Raw genomic sequence first — 19006 nt, 5'->3', positions numbered from 1 at the left:
AAACATAGCTATTCTTTCTCTGTTGGCGTTAGTTTGATTTCCGCAACAATATTCTTAACCACGCCCCTCTTACCATTAGTTTGCTATGAGGGAATGATGTGAAAAAAGAAAGGCCCACCCCTTACTTAATATTCTTCTTCAATTGGAAGTACAGAAATATACTGAGATCAGAGCCATTGGGAGATAGACCTGCGGGAACGGAAGTCCAAAATGTTTGATCGTCATGTGATTTATGTACTCAAATAACTCTAGGAAGTGCTTCACGGTCAATTCAAATAATGTTAGATAGATTTAAAATGTACAGTCTTATTTTTAAAAACTTTGTACGTTTTAAACATGCTAAACCAGCCGTCTTCAGCTGTAAGTGCTAACTTCCTAGAACTATTGAGAGGGTCAATGAGCCACCATTGCTATTAAAAAAACGTTCGTCTAGGGTGGCATGGTGGCTCAGTGGTTAGCACTGTTGCCTCACAGCAAGAAGGTTGCTGGTTCAAGCCCCGGCTGGGTCAGTTGGCATTTCTGTGTGGAGTTTGCATGTTCTCACTGTGTTGGCATGGATTTCCTCTGGGTGCTTTGGTTTCCCCTACAGTCCAAAGGCATGCGGTAAATTGGATGAACTAATTTGGCTTTAGTGTACGAGTGCATGTGTGAATGTGAGAGTGTATGGGTGTTACCCAGTACTTGTGTTGCTGCTGGAAGGGAACATATCCTGGAACAGTTAAATAAGGGACTAAGCCAAAGGAAAATTAATGAATGGATGAAAACGTTCTAATGGAGTTAATGGAGTTGTCGCAACTCTCTCTATGCGCCTCTGACTGAGGTAAAAGTCTCAGCAACTTCAAAGTTCATACAGACTTTAATTGAAAAAAATTAACCTTGGGTTTATCCATATTTGACCCAATGTTGGCTTGGCAACCCAGACTTTTTTAGAGTGTTGGGCACTGCTCTGGACCAACCTTGAGGTGTTCACAATTGTAGTTTGGTTGTCATAGTTTGTGTGTCCTATAAAAATTGAAAACAATACATTTATTGTTGGTTTACCAAGTGTTCACACAGTCATTTTTAAGATCAAACCTAAAAATACAAAACAAAAACAACAGCTTTCATGAGACTTTTTTTGATAGACGTAAAAAAACAAGCTTTTCAGAGACCTCTGTCTGCTTGTGTTCTGCTCAAAAAATGAGATCACAGCATTTAAGCAAATCACTCTAAACAAACCAAATCTGTGAAGTATGAACACACCCTTAAAGGACAAAAACAGTGAATGATTGTCCTCAAATACACTGTTTCTGAAGGAGTTTGTCCACAGCATTCCCATTGAAAAGTATTTTTGGACTTTAATCATGTAAAGAGCCAAAAAAGGTTTCAAACCCACTTAAATTGGGATGTTTTCTTAAAATCTGCCTTTCAATATCATCATTATCATCAAAATCAAGTGAACACAGTAAAGCTGCAGTGAAACACGATTGCTAAATGTAATGAAAGTGGACTTTAACTGGATAAAAATACTGTAAATGTCAGCAAGAGGTTTTCACAATTTATAAGGGCAGTTGTCAGTCTGCTACCTAACTTTTTTTTTTTTTTTTCAAGGCTATTATAATTTTTACTGTTTAACTTGTACAAAAAAATTTTGCTTTATGGCTGTATACCTGTGAGCGTGCATTCAGTAAAGTGTATAATAATGCTGGAAATACATTTTTGTAATCAAATATTAAATCAAATTAAAAATGTGATTATCCAAAGTCAGCACAGAAAAAGTATTTAGACTACTTAAAGGGAACGTTCGTCCTAAACTGAAAATTCTGTCATCATTTTGGCTATATATACTCACACTTGTCCCAAACCTGTTTGAGTTTTGTCTTTCTATTGAACACAAAATGTATTATTTAAATTGTTTTTAAATGTTGGAAACTTGTAATTTTATTAGAGGATAAAACTAACGTAGGAATGAAAGTAACGAATTGATTTTCTCGAAGCCCTGACAACATTTGCTTTTCAGGCTAAAACAGCACATTCAAATATTAGCTGATTTCATGACCGTGTCCTGCAATTGGGTACGAATTTCAGTTTTTAAGTGAAGAAAGTAAATTATAGCTTTTCTTTTTTTTCTTATTACAAATTCTGTATCTCTTTTCCTGCATCACAGTAATGATCAATCTACAGGTTATTTAGTGTAATAACATATCCTTAAGTACGCAATCTCTGAGTTTTTCAAGTTTAAATGGCAAGAGTTCCTGTGGTGACGACAGTAACACGTATTTATGCCACACTGCTAATAGCTGTCCCTTATTTTTTCACTTCCGTGTTAGGGTTTCCAGCGTTTTGATTAATGTTTTGTAAAATTAATGCTTATTTCCAATAATAATAAAAAAAATTCAAAAATTTTAAAAAATCGTAACATTTTGCACGGTCAAAAGTAACAACTGGCCTGAAGCCAGGGGTGTCTAGAATTTTTCCACATGAGTTCCTTTGTCCTATTTTGACTGCTATGACAAAATGAATTGTGGAAATAACCCATCAAAAAAAAAGGTTTTAGGACAAAGCGGAATCCTATGTTGGCTGTCTGTACAGAATTTGAGGCACCGAATTTGGCCAGTTGAATGTGCTGGCCAGTTTGTTATTTGCTCAATAAATGATAATAGGGTACCATTTTTATTATTATTTTTTTAATTTAAAAACTTTAACAGATTCTTTTTTTTCTAAAGAAATATGATGTAATAAATTTGTATTTTTAAAATAAGTATTGTATTTTTTGTATATATTATTGTATTATTTCTTTATTCTAAAACTTAAAAAAAGTGCTTAAAATGCAGTATAGAACCTCCATAAATAAATAGAAAATGAGGTGAATACTTGCAAAAGGTCCACTTTTTGAGAAAAAAAAGAACCACCCCTTTCGCCAAGCAGGCTATGGGTCTGAACAATGTACAATTTATGTTTAAAGTGAAATTATTTTGAAGTTGTACATTTGTTCAAAATACCACCCAATATTGATAGACCACACTTATGAGTTAGTAAACACAGCAAAAATATATTTCTGTCTAAGACATTATCTTTTAAAAATAGATTTTCATCCAAATTTTTATTTTTGTCCCCACTCTCCCATTAGCAATCAATAGGCTATTTTCCCTGGAAGTCAATGGTTCCCCAGTTCCTAAAATTCTTCTAAATATCTTTTTGTCGGTGTTTGTGTGTTCAATTTAAAAAATAAAGAATTTGTACCATTAAAGGGTGAGTAAAGTAAGTAGGCTGATTTTTTGGTGTGTGAACTATCCATTTAAGTTTAAACGAACAATCCTATTCGTTTTTATGGTAAGCATAGAGAGTTGCTAGTCAACGAAGACCAATGTTTGCTTTTTACAGGTATGCTAGCTATTTTTACAGTCGAGAGAGTAAATGACTTCAGTTCAGTCTTCAATTTAAATGACTTCAATTCACCCGTCGCTCGCATCTCGACGCTACAAAGTACAATATTCAACAAAACCGCCTGAAATCACGAAGTTGCTGTTTAGCTAGATATAAAACGAGCGTTCGTTGTAGTTTAGTCGCATCGCGTTTTCCTAATACCTTCTCTCTTCCAGTGTGTGTGTGAATCCAGTCAGTCACTCCTCCTACAAACAGCCCACAGAGCTCAAACCAACCCGCCCGTGTTTAACGCGTGGACGACCACTGGACAGACAGGCGGTGCTGCTCACAGGATCTACATATCATAAGCTTTATTGATTCAATAGCCCTTTTGACAATTCTGCAGTGCTTATAAACATGCGTGTTATTGAAGGAACAATAAGTGTCGGCGCGTGAGAGACAGTCACTGAATGACAGCATGGCTAAACGAAGCACTCTATTCATCAGGATTGTGGAAGGAAAGAACCTGCCAATCAAGGACATGTAAGTGTTGATGACTTTATGAGATTATTTGAAGTTCAATTGTTTAGGAATATATGGGAAGTCATTGGTTGAAGGAACGACGGTATAGAAACTGAAAGCAGCAGCCTATGGGATTTATAATCCAGATACAGAACATCTCATTTAAATAAAGCCATACATTTTAAAATGATAATCCATGTTGTGGGCAAAACAAACAAACAAACAAACAAAAAACCAATAGGAACCCTTTTGTAATTTGAAATTGTTATAATGGAAATTGCATTATATAGTATTTTTTTCTGCCTTGCTGGCATATTAAAACCATTAAATGAGCATTTCCAGCGTTATGGATGTGACATTTGCAGTAAAAACTCTAAACATAAATTTGCAGAGAAAGTATATGTTAACATTATATTGAAACATCTGTTTATATTTTCCTAAACAACTAACCACAGAGTTATGGGGTCAGAAAAATATCAGTCTGTAAACATTTTTAATAGTTGAGGAAAATAAACATGCGTTATGGATGTGACCAAAAAAGTCTGCAAGTTGACAGTATACAACATACTATGTGGAAATTCTGTGAATTAAACATCACAACCCAAAAGAAACCACGCTAATCATAAGGATAAGAGTTGCTCACTATAGCACAAAATTATTGATTTTTTTATTTAACTTTTTTGCCTTTATGAGGAAAAAAGCTTCGTTATAGATGTGAAATTGCCACTTGTGTGACTTAAATTTAATTGTTTGAGGACATTGACAGACATATTTGGGTATTTTTACTGTCCTGTTGTTATGAAGCGGACAGGAGACAGAGGTAAGGAAACGTTAGGGTGTTTATTAAATGACAACAAGGAGCACATGAAGGATAGCCAGGAGGATCAGGAATGATGTTGGGGTCTTTTCCTCCGTGGCTGGGTAACAGGAATACACGAGGATGGACAGCACACACCAGATACAGCTGACAGAGGATGACACAGACTTGGAAGGACTGGAGGACAGGACGATTCGGGAGGACCAGGAAGACTAGGAGGAATACAAAGAGAACAGGTAAGTAAATCGTTTGTTTTAGCTGAGGATGACTACGCTGAGTGGTCGCTCAGTTGTCCGCTTTCGTCGAGACGAGCCCGGACAATGAGCGACTGGAGTGCTGTGCTTTTATCTGGTGCTCGTGAATGTGATGCAGCTGTGTGCTCATTAGAAGTCAGGTGATGGTGATCTTCGTGAGTGGGGGTCGTGAGAGCCTGACCAATCCATGACAGTACCCCCCTCCCCAGGGCCCGCTCCTGAGGGCCGACACCTCCGACGCCGTGGTGGTCTCCCTCTGCCTCTAGGCGCTGGGAACTCAGGGTGGCTCTCATGAAACTCCACCATGAGACTAGGATCGAGAATATCAGCTCTGGGAACCCATGTCCTTTCTTCGGGGCCGTACCCTTCCCAGTCCACCAGGTACTCCAACTGGCCACCACGACGTCGGGAACGCAAGATCTCCTTCACTGCGTAGACGGCTCCTTCTTCTAGGAGCAGTGGAGGAGGGGGTTCCTCTTCGTGGTCAGGCTCTGTGGAGGGAAGAACAGGATCGTGATAGGGTTTCAGGAGTGATACGTGGAATGTAGGGTGAATACGGTAGTGAGAGGGTAATTGTAGTTTGTAGGTGACGGGGGTTAACCTGTTCCACGATGGTGAAGGGACCAACAAATCGGGGACTTAACTTGCGAGAGGGCAGTCGCATGCGTATGTCCCGGGTGGATAGCCACACCTTTTGTCCGGGTGTGTATCTGGGTTCTTCAGACCTTCTCCTATCGGCGGTTACCTTGCTTCGACGGACTGCCCTCTGCAGATGTTGATGAGCCTCGTCCCAGACTCTCTCGCTCTCCCGGAACCAGTGATCCACTGCGGGGACATCAGATGGTTCGCCATCCCAGGGAAAGAGCGGTGGTTGGAAGCCCAGGACGCACTGGAATGGCGTGAGTCCGGTGGAGGGTTGCCGCAGTGAATTTTGGGCATATTCTGCCCAGCCCAAATACTGGCTCCAGGAGTTCTGGTGACCACTGCAGAAGGTCCTCAGGAACCGTCCCACCTCCTGAATCTTCCTCTCTGTCTGCCCGTTGGTTTGGGGATGATATCCAGAAGAGAGGCTGACGGCCACACCTAGGAGCTTGAAGAAGGCTTTCCATAGACGTGAGATGAACTGTGGACCTCTGTCCGACACAATATCTTCTGGAATACCAAATGACCTGAAGACTTGATTAAAGATATTGTCGGCAGTTTCAAAGGCTGTGGGAAGACCTTTCAGAGGGATTAGTTTGACAAACTTTGAGAATCTATCTACTATGACTAGAATACAGGTATTACCTTCTGACGAAGGGAGGTCAGTGATAAAGTCCACTCCTAGGTGTGACCAGGGACGGTTCGGAATCGGCAAGGGATGGAGCTTTCCAGCGGGTAGATGACGTGGGCTCTTGGATTGGGCACAGTCCTTACAGCCCTGAACATATTGCCTCACATCCCTTGCCATGTTTGGCCACCAGAATCGTTGGGATACTAGCGAGAGAGTATTGTTGATCCCTGGATGTCCAGTGCCTAGCGAGGTATGTAAGGAGTGGATCAGATCTACCCGGTGTTCAGGTGGTATGAACTGCCGATGAGGAGGGCATCCCGGCGGAGCAGGGGCTTCCGGAGTGGCAACGACTGGAGGAGCGTTCCAGGTGATCGGACAAATGGAGATGTGTTCGGGAAGAATCTTCGTTGGGAGTTCTTCATGATCGTGATGCTCGTGTAAACGAGAGAGAGCGCCTGCTCTTAGATTCTTGGGTCCTGGACGATAGGAAATGGAGAAATCAAAACGTGAGAAGAAAAGTGACCATCTGGCTTGACGTGGACATAGTCTCTTGGCCTCTTTGATGTATTGGAGGTTTTTGTGATCTGTGATCACCTGGAACGGATGTTTGGCTCCCTCCAACCAGTGACGCCACTCCTCCAAGGCTAGCTTGATTGCTAGAAGCTCCCTGTCTCCTATGCTGTAATTCTGCTCCGCCGGGCTCAACTTCCGAGAGAAATAGGCACAGGGATGCAGTCGGGGCGGTGTATCATGATGTTGAGATAATACTGCCCCGACGCCGGTGGTGGATGCGTCCACTTCCACCACGAAAGGAAGATTTGGGTCAGGATGAGTCAGGAGTGGGGCCCTTGTGAACTCCTTCTTAAGAAGGCGGAAGGCTGCGGCTGCTTCTTTGGTCCACTCCAGTCCTTTGGGTTTACCCTTGAGGAGATTAGTGAGAGGTGATGTAATCCTGCTGTAGTCCTTGATAAACCGTCTATAAAAGTTAGCAAACCCAAGAAACCTCTGGAGCTCCTTAATGGAAGTGGGTTCTGACCAGGATAGAACAGCCTCAATTTTCTTCCCATCCATACGTATACCGGTTTGGTCAATGATGTATCCCAAGAAATGAATCGACTTCTGGTGGAATGAGCATTTCTCCGCTTTGAGGTAGAGGTGATGTTCTCTCAATGTGTGTAGGACCTCCGCAACGTGTTGGCGATGTTCGGCCTCACTCCGGGAGTAAATGAGGATGTCATCTATGTACACTATTACACAGTGGTGAAGAAACTCCCGGAGGACTTCATGAATGAAGTTTTGGAATACGGAGGGGGCGTTGACCAGACCGTAAGGCATGACCTCATATTCATAGTGGCCAGTAGGGGTCACGAATGCTGTCTTCCATTGGTCCCCCTCACGTATTCTTATCAGATTATACGCGCTGCGGAGGGCCAATTTAGTGAAGACTTTAGCTTCTCGGAGCTGTTCCAAAGCGGCTGGTACCAGAGGAAGGGGATATCGGTATTTACTGTACCGTTATTTAGGACCCTGTAGTCGATGCATGGACGCAGCCCTCCGTCCTTCTTGGCCACAAAGAAGAAGCTTGAGGCGGCTGGTGATTTTGAGTGACGTATGTACCCCTGACTCAGAGCTTCCCTTATGTAATCTTCCATTGCCTGATTCTCTGGAAGCGAGAGCGGGTAGATCCTACCTCTTGGCAACTGGGCATCTGGAACTAGGTCGATCGCGCAGTCCCATGGCCGATGCGGCGGTAGCTGGGAAGCTCTCTTGGGGCAGAAGACATCATGAAAGGAGCTGTACTCCTTAGGAATGTGGATAGACTGCTTCTCAGGAGGGCTCTCGACCGATGTTGCAAACAAAGAAATGGGGGTTCCGACCTTGAAGAGGGAGATTTGGAAAACAGGCAGGTGTACATCCAGATCCCCATTTCTTATCTCTCCTGTGCCCCAAGAGATGATGGGATCGTGCTTCACCAGCCACGGGCGCCCTAGAATGATGTCCATATTGCACCCTCCAGAACCAGAAATTGAATCCTCTCTTGATGTAACAACCCCACTTGAAGAAGGATGTCTTCGCATTGTCGATGGATACGGGTCGAAGATCGAGTGCACTGGTTATCGGTTGTATCTGGTATATATGCGAGGACGCCTCAGTACGGAGGTGGAGTTGACGACAGAGGGATTGGGAGATGAAGTTCCCTGCTGACCCGGAGTCGATGAGGGCTGTGACAAGGAGAGAAATAGAGGCAGTAGTTATTTGTACGGTGGTAGTAAGTGGTTTACATTGTTCAATATTCGTACTGAATACACTCACTGAAGTCCGAATGGGACGAAGGGGACACTCCATACGGGTGTGTCCACTGACACCGCAGTATAGACACAGACCCCGGGTCAGCCTCCTCTGTCGTTCCGCTGATGTCAGTCTTCCAGACTCTATTATCATGGGTTCTGGTTCTGGAGAGGCTGTTGACTCAGGCGATTGGAGGAGTGCAGACGAGGGGGTGATGGTGTCCTGTTGATAGGAACGGAGACGATCGGAACATCGGAGAGAATGTTGGATGAATCTCTCCAGACCCATTGTATCATCTAATGTGGCCAGTTGGATTCGGAGAGTGGGTTCCAAGCCGAGCCGGTACGTGGTCAACAACGATCTCTCATTCCATCCACTTGCAGCTGCTAGAGTGCGAAACCGGAGAGCATATTCCTGTGTAGATAGAGTACCTTGCTTTAGATGATACAGCTGCTCTCCAGCGGCTACTTCCCCATCAGAACGTCCAAACACCTCTTTGAAATACTCCGTGAAGGTAGTGATGGAATTCATGACCGGCCCGGCTTGGTTCCAGATCGTCTCAGCCCATTTAAGTGCAGGTCCAGAGAGTAGAGATACGATGTAGGCGATCTTCGACTTATCTGTGGGATATAGAGAAGGTTGCATTTCGAATATGAGGGAACATTGTAACAGAAAACCATTGCACTCCCCCGCTCCGCCTGAGTAGGGCGCTGGTCGGGCCATGGGACTGGAAGGAAGGGCCGAAGAAGAAACTGTGGAGGCGGAAGTGCTCGGTGCTGGTGGTGCGTTGGAAAGTGGAGCTGGTGGCTGTAGAATCCGCTTCAACTGGTCCACCAGCTCTTGAAGGTGATCGGGGGTGCTCATGTTGTCGTCGTTATTGGTCCGGGCTTCTGTTATGAAGCGGACAGGAGACAGAGGTAAGGAAACGTTAGGGTGTTTATTAAATGACAACAAGGAGCACATGAAGGATAGCCAGGAGGATCAGGAATGATGTTGGGGTCTTTTCCTCCGTGGCTGGGTAACAGGAATACACGAGGATGGACAGCACACACCAGATACAGCTGACAGAGGATGACACAGACTTGGAAGGACTGGAGGACAGGACGATTCGGGAGGACCAGGAAGACTAGGAGGAATACAAAGAGAACAGGTAAGTAAATCGTTTGTTTTAGCTGAGGATGACTACGCTGAGTGGTCGCTCAGTTGTCCGCTTTCGTCGAGACGAGCCCGGACAATGAGCGACTGGAGTGCTGTGCTTTTATCTGGTGCTCGTGAATGTGATGCAGCTGTGTGCTCATTAGAAGTCAGGTGATGGTGATCTTCGTGAGTGGGGGTCGTGAGAGCCTGACCAATCCATGACACCTGTAAAATACAAGCCTACACAAAAACTTAGGGTTTCGCTGTTTTGGTAAAAATGTAATATTTTTCATGGCAAGGTTGACTTTGCATGGAATAGTTTAAATCTTAATTGAGTATGTGAAAAAACATACTAGAAACTATTCGAATGTACTGTTAATGGATAAAAGTTTATGGTTTAAAATGTTTTAATGTTATATGCTGGAAACCCTTAAAACTTATGTGGTGGTTTCTATTATTTTGTTTGTTTTTTACAGATTTTACATGACATTTGAAACAATATTGATAGAATGAAACATCTAATATTATTTAATCATTTAAAAAAAAAAATACAAATCAAGGGAAATTCTAAAAATACATTTTCTGCATTGCTTTGAAGGAGCATATACACCAGGGGTTCTTAGTCTTGGTCCTGGAGGTTGGGTGTTCTGCAGCTTTTATCTCAAGACACACCTATGCTAGCTAATCAAGCTCTTACTAGGGTTTCTGGAAACATCCTTGCAGGTGTGTTGAGGCAAGTTGGAGCTAAAATCACCAGACCTCCAGGACTGAGTTTGAGAACCCCTGATTTCATTCATTCATTCCTTTTCTTTTTGGCTTAGTCCCTTTATTAATCTGGGGTCACCACAGTGGAATGAACCGCCAACTTATCCAGCATATGTTTTATGCAGCAGATGCTCTTCCAGCTGCAACCCATCACTGGGAAACATCTATACACACTCATTCACACACATACACTACGAACGATTTAGCTTACCCAATTCACCTATACCACATGTTTTTGAATATGTGGGGGAAACCGGAGCACCCAGAGGAAACCCATGCGAACTTGGGGAGAACATGCAAACTCCACACAGAAATGCCAACTGACCCAGCCGAGGCTCAAATTCAGATGTTTTACATTATCTCAAATGCACAATATAATTGACGCTCATTGCTTTTTGTTGTTGTCATTTCAGAAGCTTATGCCAAACTACTGTATAAACGCACATTTCAAACCTTTAATTAGCAGTGTGAAGCCTGTTAATTGGTTCCCCTGTTTGCAATTGGCAGCATTCCATTGCGAATAACACACACACACGCACACACACTCAGATTCATTTGGCGCTGAGCTCTGTGTTTTCTTTTGTCTGGGAAGAGGTTGGAAAATCACATGCTCATGATTTTGACCACAATAGTCCAGACGACAAGTGTTTATATATTTCTATTTGAGGAAAGGACAGCTCTCCCACATAGTCTGAGAGGAAAACTGTTTAGTAAGGTCATCCGCATTAACATTTCAGCAGTGTGGTCACCATCATGTCAACGTAAGGAAAATCTGATGTGCTGCTACTGCTCGTTTCCTCCCTGAGTTTTTTAACGACTCACTTCCTTGTGTGATTAGATTAAATTACTGGTCACTCTATCAGATTTGCTGAACTGGGTGAGCCGTGGGAGCAGATGCTGTGTGGAGTGTTTGCATTGGCTTTTATTTGGTGACATTGCCAAACGGTCCACAGTGGCAGATTGCACACAGTCTCCACAAACAACAACCATCCCTTTCTATTTACACATGGCCTGGCTGAGCTTCAGTCATGACTATGCGTCTTTTCTGGCTTCCCCTGGATTTCTTCCAATGGTTTTGCAAGGCTGTGGGAAGATTAGTAGATTTTGGATTCTTTTAGGCAGGCTAATTATGATCAAGCAGTCGGTGAGCAATCAGCACCTGGGAACGGGAAGTATGAGCATTTGCTTTCTGAGATAAACCTTCATTGATTGGGATTTTCTCAAGATTTGTTTAAGTAGAAAGTGTAAGCATGTAATGGTTAAAAACGTTAAAGTTGCGTATAGTTGTCTGTAATCTGTTAAAGGGGACCTATTATCTAAATATTACTTTTATAAAGGGTTTTAACACACTTGTGTGGCAACAGTCTGTGACTATAACCAGCTTCTAATGGTAAAAATGTATATATATTTATTTTTTATAATCACACTTGATGAAAACAGTATGCAGAAACACTTTGATTGACATTCTCCCTTTGTACATGTCATCAAAGGGGGAAAGCCCCACCCAATAGTGCTGATCTCTCCTTCATTAGCATAAGACGTTAGTCTTATTTTTTAATCTGACACTATGATGACACTTAGGCATTTGTAGCTCCGCCCTCTTTTGTAAAGAGCACAATCTCATTTGAATTTAAAGCGACAGTCACCAAAATGGCACAATTAGGATCAAAACCTAAAATGAGCAGTTTTAAAGAGTTATAAAACAGTGTTTCCTCAGTTATATTCAGTGTTTCCTCTAGGATTTTTCCAGTTGCGGTGGCAGGCCTTAGACAGATCTTCCATCTCCCTATGGTGTTATTTCAATGGCAAATATCGCAGTATTACAAGTCGAGATTGCATTCATGTAGTACAAGCATGTGAATCTCTTTGCCTACACGTCGATTTCCTCTGTTCGTGCACAAAACGTCTTGCACACCCTCAAATATACGCTGCTCAAATGCAGGTTTTCTTTAAATAAACACTGCTGAAGTGCGATTTAGTGCGTTTATGTAATGAGTCTCCAACATTTATTAGATTTGCGAGGAATATTTATGAATGTCTCCAATAGACCTACAGAACGGCATTAATGCATCCCGAAGTAAAGTGAAATAGCCATAAACTAGCAAGATAAAATTATAGTATGCAGAACCATTGACCTTTATCTATAAATAAAGTATAATTATGAAAGCTGTGTTCATCATAACTGAAAGCTACGTCGTGTTTGCTGGCCTCGCGCATCCTGTCAGTCAGCATGTAACCTTAAAGGGTTAAACAAATAACACACAGCACTAGTACAATTACAGAAAAGTTTGCTCTGTTATAATTTACTTACATTTTAATATGTTTTGGTGTGATTATAACCCGCTATTAAAAAAAAAAAACAGCAACAACTGAAGGTTTTGTATGAGAAGCTGTAATGTAGCCGTGGCGGAAATAAATGTAGCGGAAACCATGTTATTTGTGGGGTGTTTTGAGCTTAAACTTCATATACACACTTTAGGTACATCAGAGACTCATTTTTTAATATTTCTTGTTAAATAAACTATGGGCATAATAAGCTTGCATTTGTTAATATTCAATAAGTCCCATTTAAAGTACCCTAGCAGTACTGTGCTTAGCACAAGGTTATTATATTTTTAGTTTTTTTAAGTAGTTTTTATTTTGATAATGTAAAATTTAGCTGTAAATTTTTAAAAGTAAAATTAATGTGCAATTAAGACAAACTTCTTAATATTAAAGATAACGTTTGTATTTAAACATGCCTAGTTAATATTTTTTGGCAGGTGAACAAAACACGTTTTGCCGTAGTGTATGTGTGTGTGAATGAGTGTGTATGGGCGTTTCCCAGTGATGGGTTGTGGCTGGAAGGCCATCCGCTGTGTAAAACATTACATGAATAAGTTGGTGGTTCATTCCTCTGTGGCAGCTCCTGATGAATAAAGGGACTAAACTGAAGGAATATGAATGAATGAGTAAAAAAGAAACTCATAAACATTTGGAACCACTCGGAGTGAGTAAATTTTTACATTTTATTATTGGGTGAACTGTCCTTTTAATTGTCAATTTAATTTTAACAATTATTGATTACTTTAGTGCTGTGTTGTGATCCTTTAACAGAGACTTTTAATATGTCCTCAAATATTTCTTGATCTATATATGCCTGACAAAAAAGCTTGGTGTCTTCACGGTGGCATGGTGGCTCAATGGTTTTCACTGTTCCCTCACTGTCCAAAAGTGATTTGAATAAACTAAATTGGCTGTAGTGTATGTGAAATAGTGTGTATGGGTCTTTCCCAGTACCGGGATGCAGCTGGAAGGGCATCTGCTGCGTAAAACATATGTTGGAATAGTTGGCAAGTATTCCGCTGTGGCGCCCTCTGAAATAGAAACTAAGCCGAAGGAAAATGAATGAATAAATGATTGAATGAAGTCTGGTGTCTTCTCTAAATCATGTTGTAAATGTGTAAGAGTACAACTTGACGCATTCTAATGTACAAGTGAATAAAAAGATAAATAAAAAATTACACCGGTATTACACTTATGCTCAAAATGCTCCCTTTTAATTGTTTGAAACTCAATTCAGTATTTTTTTATCAATCCACAATACATACAGCCATGCTGAAACTGGCTCTTCTTATTATGAAATACATACAAATATAATGTAATGTTATTGCGTTACCAATTTCGAACCTTTCATGTTTAATTCAAGTGTTTTTTGCCAATACAATGTAAAAATTACAGCAGTACACTATTCTTCTACACCATTTTCAATGCAGGGCTTGGATTGAATTTTGAGAAGTGCAGTCATGAGTGCTTTTGAATGTATTTGTGGTTAATTGTGGAGAGGTGAGGTTTAAATGGATTAAATGACTGGAGAAGTCTTGCATCGCCAGAAAGAAACCTGCTGTTTTTACATTTATGCAACATTTACATATATTCATTTAGCAGATGCTTTTATGCGAAGCGCCTTTTTACCAGAACATCCAGTTATGCCGTGTTGATTGAACAGAACAAAGTGAAAAAATGAATTTCAGTATGAAGCAAACACAGATAATGGGGTGAATTTTCATTGCATGCCGACTTTAAATTTCTAGAAGATCTATCCACCTTTTTCCTAAACCCCATGATGCTTTGTAAGTAAATCCAGTAATTGGAATATACAATTATTTATGTATTTTTTTTAAACTGTATAATGAAGTGTCATTATTCTCACCCCAGTTTATCCATGACCAAATATTAAAAGGCAACTTATTATTTCAATCTTTTAGTGAAATGAATGGTTTTCCTATTGAACCTCAACCCTTATTTGCTATCTTTGGAACTACTCCTGAAAATGTTTGGCTTAAATAGGAATATCTAGGGTAATTGCTTTTACCACGCTAGCTGACAAGATGTTTAATTCATTTCTGAAAATCCAATGCTCCTCTGTTGAGCACCATGATTTGAGGTATTATAAGTTGAGGTCATATTTACTCTCAGAGATTTGAAAAGTACGTTTGGAAATATGGTCTCCATTTCTTACATTTATTTTTTGGTAATTTACAGTTCTTGGGGTATAAATAAATATTTTAGGTATCTCAAAACCTGTTCTCATAAATCTCATAAAGAATTCTTTGTTTTTAATTATATTTTTCTTGTTAACTATCTGTTACCTTGTACTAACTATGCATTTCACATCAGCCACAACTTCAAAAATGGATCTGCTTGTAATAAGGGTATTCGGCGCCTTTTAAATGGTTTACGCTGTCTATATTTTTGCCTTTCTTTTTTTACTACTGTAATGGTGTTGTGTATGCAATGCACCCCATACCTTATACATACATACTTGGTGTTTTATACTTGTAACTTTTAGCTATGAGTCTCTTCTGTTAAGGCCAGAAAAAGGAAATAAGTGTTGAGGATGTTTCTTATAATAATAAAAATAATATTATTATTATTATTATTATTATTATTATTATTATTATTATTATTATTATTATTGTTGTTGTTGTTGTTGTTTTTATTTATTTATTTTTATGTAAATCTATAAAAATCCATATGAATAAAGTATTTAAAAAGGCAACTTAAAACTTATAGACATTTATACTTTTATTTATAGTAACTTATTACAAACCCAACCAAAACAGAATAAATAAAAATAATATAAAAATACAGAAAAAAAAATGCATACAATATGCGCCTTTAAAATGAATGCATTAATACAGTACTGATAACACAGTATTAGTAAAAGTGTAACAAGTCAAACTTTTAAAATACTAAAACAGACACTAAAATACACACCTCAAAGATAGGGAAGTTGTAAAAAAAAAAAAAGAACATTGTCAAGGATTTACACAGCAATATTACAGGCATATTACTTTATAGGGAATACAAAGAGAAAATTTTCTGTATAGGCTTCAGATATGTTTGGGATATTAATGCCACGTTAAAATACTGAGTACATTTTCATGATGACTAAAAATAAAGTTGTAACACAACCTTATTATTTGAAGTGATTTTCTTTCAGTTCTTTTAAATGGAAGTTCCCCAAGCAGGGCTATTCAGAAACAGATATTTAATATACAGTAACATAGTAAGGCCCAAGATTGGTCAAATTTAGATACACAACCAAAGCATAAAATAAATTTTATTTATCATACATGTCTGCAATATGTAAATTGCATATACTATCATCACAATAACGGTCATTTTTGCAATATACTCAAAGAAAAAAACGTTTTTTTGGCTGTTTGGTTAAAGTTCTTAATTAAAATGAGCTAAAACAACACAATGCTTTAACTCTTTTTGAGGAAACTTAATTTTTTTATGTAGGGCTGGGTGATATTGCAAAAAAAAAAAACACGATATGATGTCACCATACATTTAGGAATATTAGGATTTTTTTTATTTAACCACCTTATTTTAAATTACCAACATTATTAGGGAAAATAGTTTTAATAGTCAAAACCAAAAATATTTAAATTTAATATCTCATCTCTTTATATTAAAATAAACATCAGTGTTCAAGAGACTAAAGTGTAAATACTGAACAATCATAGTAAACTTTAAAGTGTGAATAATAATGATATAGTAAACCTCAAACTCTGTTAACATCACAAATTATGATAATCAAATCTGAGCTTTCAAGTAAAAGAACCAACCCTCATTATTCAAATACATACTGCAACATTACAATAATAATATAAATACACACTAAAATGCACACCTCAAAGATAGGAGAGTTGTAAACAAAGTACATTGTCAAGGATTTACACAGCAATATTACAGACATATTATTGTACTGTAGGGAATACAAAGAGAAAATATTCTGCAGGAACCAAAAAACCCACAAGAATATAGGTTACAGATATGTTTGTGATATTAATGCCACGTTAAAATACTAAGTACATTTTCATGATGACTAAAAATAAAATTGTAACACAACCTTATTATTCGAAGTGAGTTCTTTCAGTTCTTTTGAATGGAAGTTCCCCAAACATATGCTTTTTTTATGTATGGCTGGGTGATATTGCAAAAAAAAAAAAAAATCACAATATCATGTTTCATATCATTCGATATTGATAATTATTGAGTATTTTTTAACAATACATTTAGGAATATTAGGATTTTTTTGTTATTTAACCACTTTATTTTAATTTAACAACATTTCGCCACTGGCTTGCATGGTTCGGGATCTGTAGAGCTGCGCATCGTTGGATTTGCTCTTCAATGTTTGGACTCTCAGTAGTGTTTTTTAAACCACACTGAACTGAGCTAAACTGAACTGAATTTAAACACTAAAAACTGAACTACACTGTTCCTATTTACTATGACCTTTTATGTGAAGCTGCTTTGACACAATCTACATTGTAAAGGCGCTATACAAATAAAGGTGAATTGAATTGAATAGAATTGAATTGAATTACTAAGGCAAATAGTTTTAATAGTCAAAAATATTCAAACAAAATATCTGATCTCTTTATAATAAAATAAAAATAAGTGTTAAAGAGAATCAAACTTGATAAATAAAATATTAAAAAGTGTGTACAATAGTAAAGTGTAAATACTGAACAATCAAAGCAAACTATAAAGGTAGATCAACATCTGTAAGATGTGAATAATAATGACACAGTAAACCTCAAACTCCATAAACAAAACAAATTATGATAATCAAACCTGAGCTTTCAAGTAAAAGAACTAACCATCATTAATCAATTACATATTTCAACATTACAAATTGTGAAGTTAAATGACCACATTATCACTATGCTAAAAAATCTTTCAGATGGGGTGCTAGTGGCTGGGATGCACAAGAAAAGAAACCAAAAAGCCACTCTGGCGACAACCTTACGTCCTTTTTTATTTACAATCTCCTCACTGCTTCTATACGGCACTCATTTTCACATGTGAGGATATTCTGACCTGAAGTGACAAGCGCGTTTCCCTGGCGTCTCTCGTAATTAGGTGACCATCAAGCGTTTTCTCAGACGATATCTCAAATGGGTTTCCATTGTTGCCGCTTCGATGCAAGTTTATGGAGAAAAGTAAAAAGCACTGCAGTGTTTGGGTACGCTGTGTTTGTCTGAGGTAATTAGTCTGCCGTTATTACTGAAATGTGTATATTCCATACAAAGTGTGAAGCAGATTGGTTAGTTCTACTTAGATGAATTGTGGTGCTCTCGTGTCATTCGAAAAAGTTCAGATGTTTTCAACTAGGTTCGCCTAGAAAATGCGCATGCGTCACATGTGCGCCGCTTGCACAACATGTGCACGTCGCTCCAATGTGCGAGTCGTGCAAGTCACGCGCCTCTATTGGAAATGACAAACTTACACCCTAAGCTTATTGGCATTCCTTCCAAGGCGCGCGCTCAGCAGCCACATTTTAATAAAACTATTGCGCTTCATACCAAAACTACATACCGAATCTTTCAAAATTAATAGTGGTGTTTGATCAATAAATATCCATACAGATTTTATCGCCAGCCCTAGTTTTATTTTCAATCTACTTAGTTTAGCTATGTTAACTTAATGGATTTGTGTTGGGACAACATGAATAAATTGTGTGGAGCCCTGCATTTTTTTTACAATGCATATTGTGCAGCCCTATTCTAAAATGTAGCATCTGGTCGACTATAATCCCAAATCTACATTGCAGATCCTGTGATATATGACTATTCCAGCTTCGCACATTGCAGTATCGATGCTGAAACGATATATATTGTGCAGTGCTACAAGAAGTGCAACCCATTATTTAATTCTCGTCGTCACATGTTGGGCAAAAAAAGTGGAGAGTAAACTGACTCTAGTGTCTCTCTCAGCCCCCAAACAACACATTGTGACCACCGAAGATAAGAGAAGCAGTGAGAATGACAGAGGAGACACTCTTTTGTGATCATCTCTATCCTCGGCGTGCAGGTGGCATGAGGATGATAGTATGTGGTTCAACTGCCAAGCCGTGCTGCTGTTTGATGTAGCACCTGATTCTGACAGCCACAGGTTTCCCTATTACACTGATAACAACAGGCGAAGATGAATCACCGCATGATGCACTCATTCTCCTCACACATACACACCACACACACGCACGCAAACACTCATTGCGCAGCAAAGTTGCCAGGGGCAGTTATTACCTCCACAGAGGAATTT

The 19006-nt window shown here is 39.2% G+C and overlaps 1 protein-coding gene across 1 annotated transcript in view; it reads left to right on the top strand.

Moving 5' to 3' along the window:
• Window positions 1–3631: 3631 nt before the first annotated feature.
• Window positions 3632–19006, top strand: part of rasa4 (RAS p21 protein activator 4) — a 95776-nt gene continuing 80401 nt past the window's right edge. The window contains exon 1 of the mRNA XM_056458544.1: window positions 3632–3888. Within this exon, the coding sequence (XP_056314519.1) occupies window positions 3824–3888 (65 nt within the window). The 5' untranslated portion in view covers window positions 3632–3823. The remainder of the gene's footprint in view (window positions 3889–19006) is intronic.

This window comes from Danio aesculapii, chromosome 5 (genome assembly GCF_903798145.1).
Source record: "Danio aesculapii chromosome 5, fDanAes4.1, whole genome shotgun sequence".
Taxonomy (NCBI): Eukaryota; Metazoa; Chordata; class Actinopteri; order Cypriniformes; family Danionidae; genus Danio; species Danio aesculapii.
Note: the sequence above shows the minus strand (reverse complement) of the source record. Positions and strands in the feature narration are given on the sequence as shown.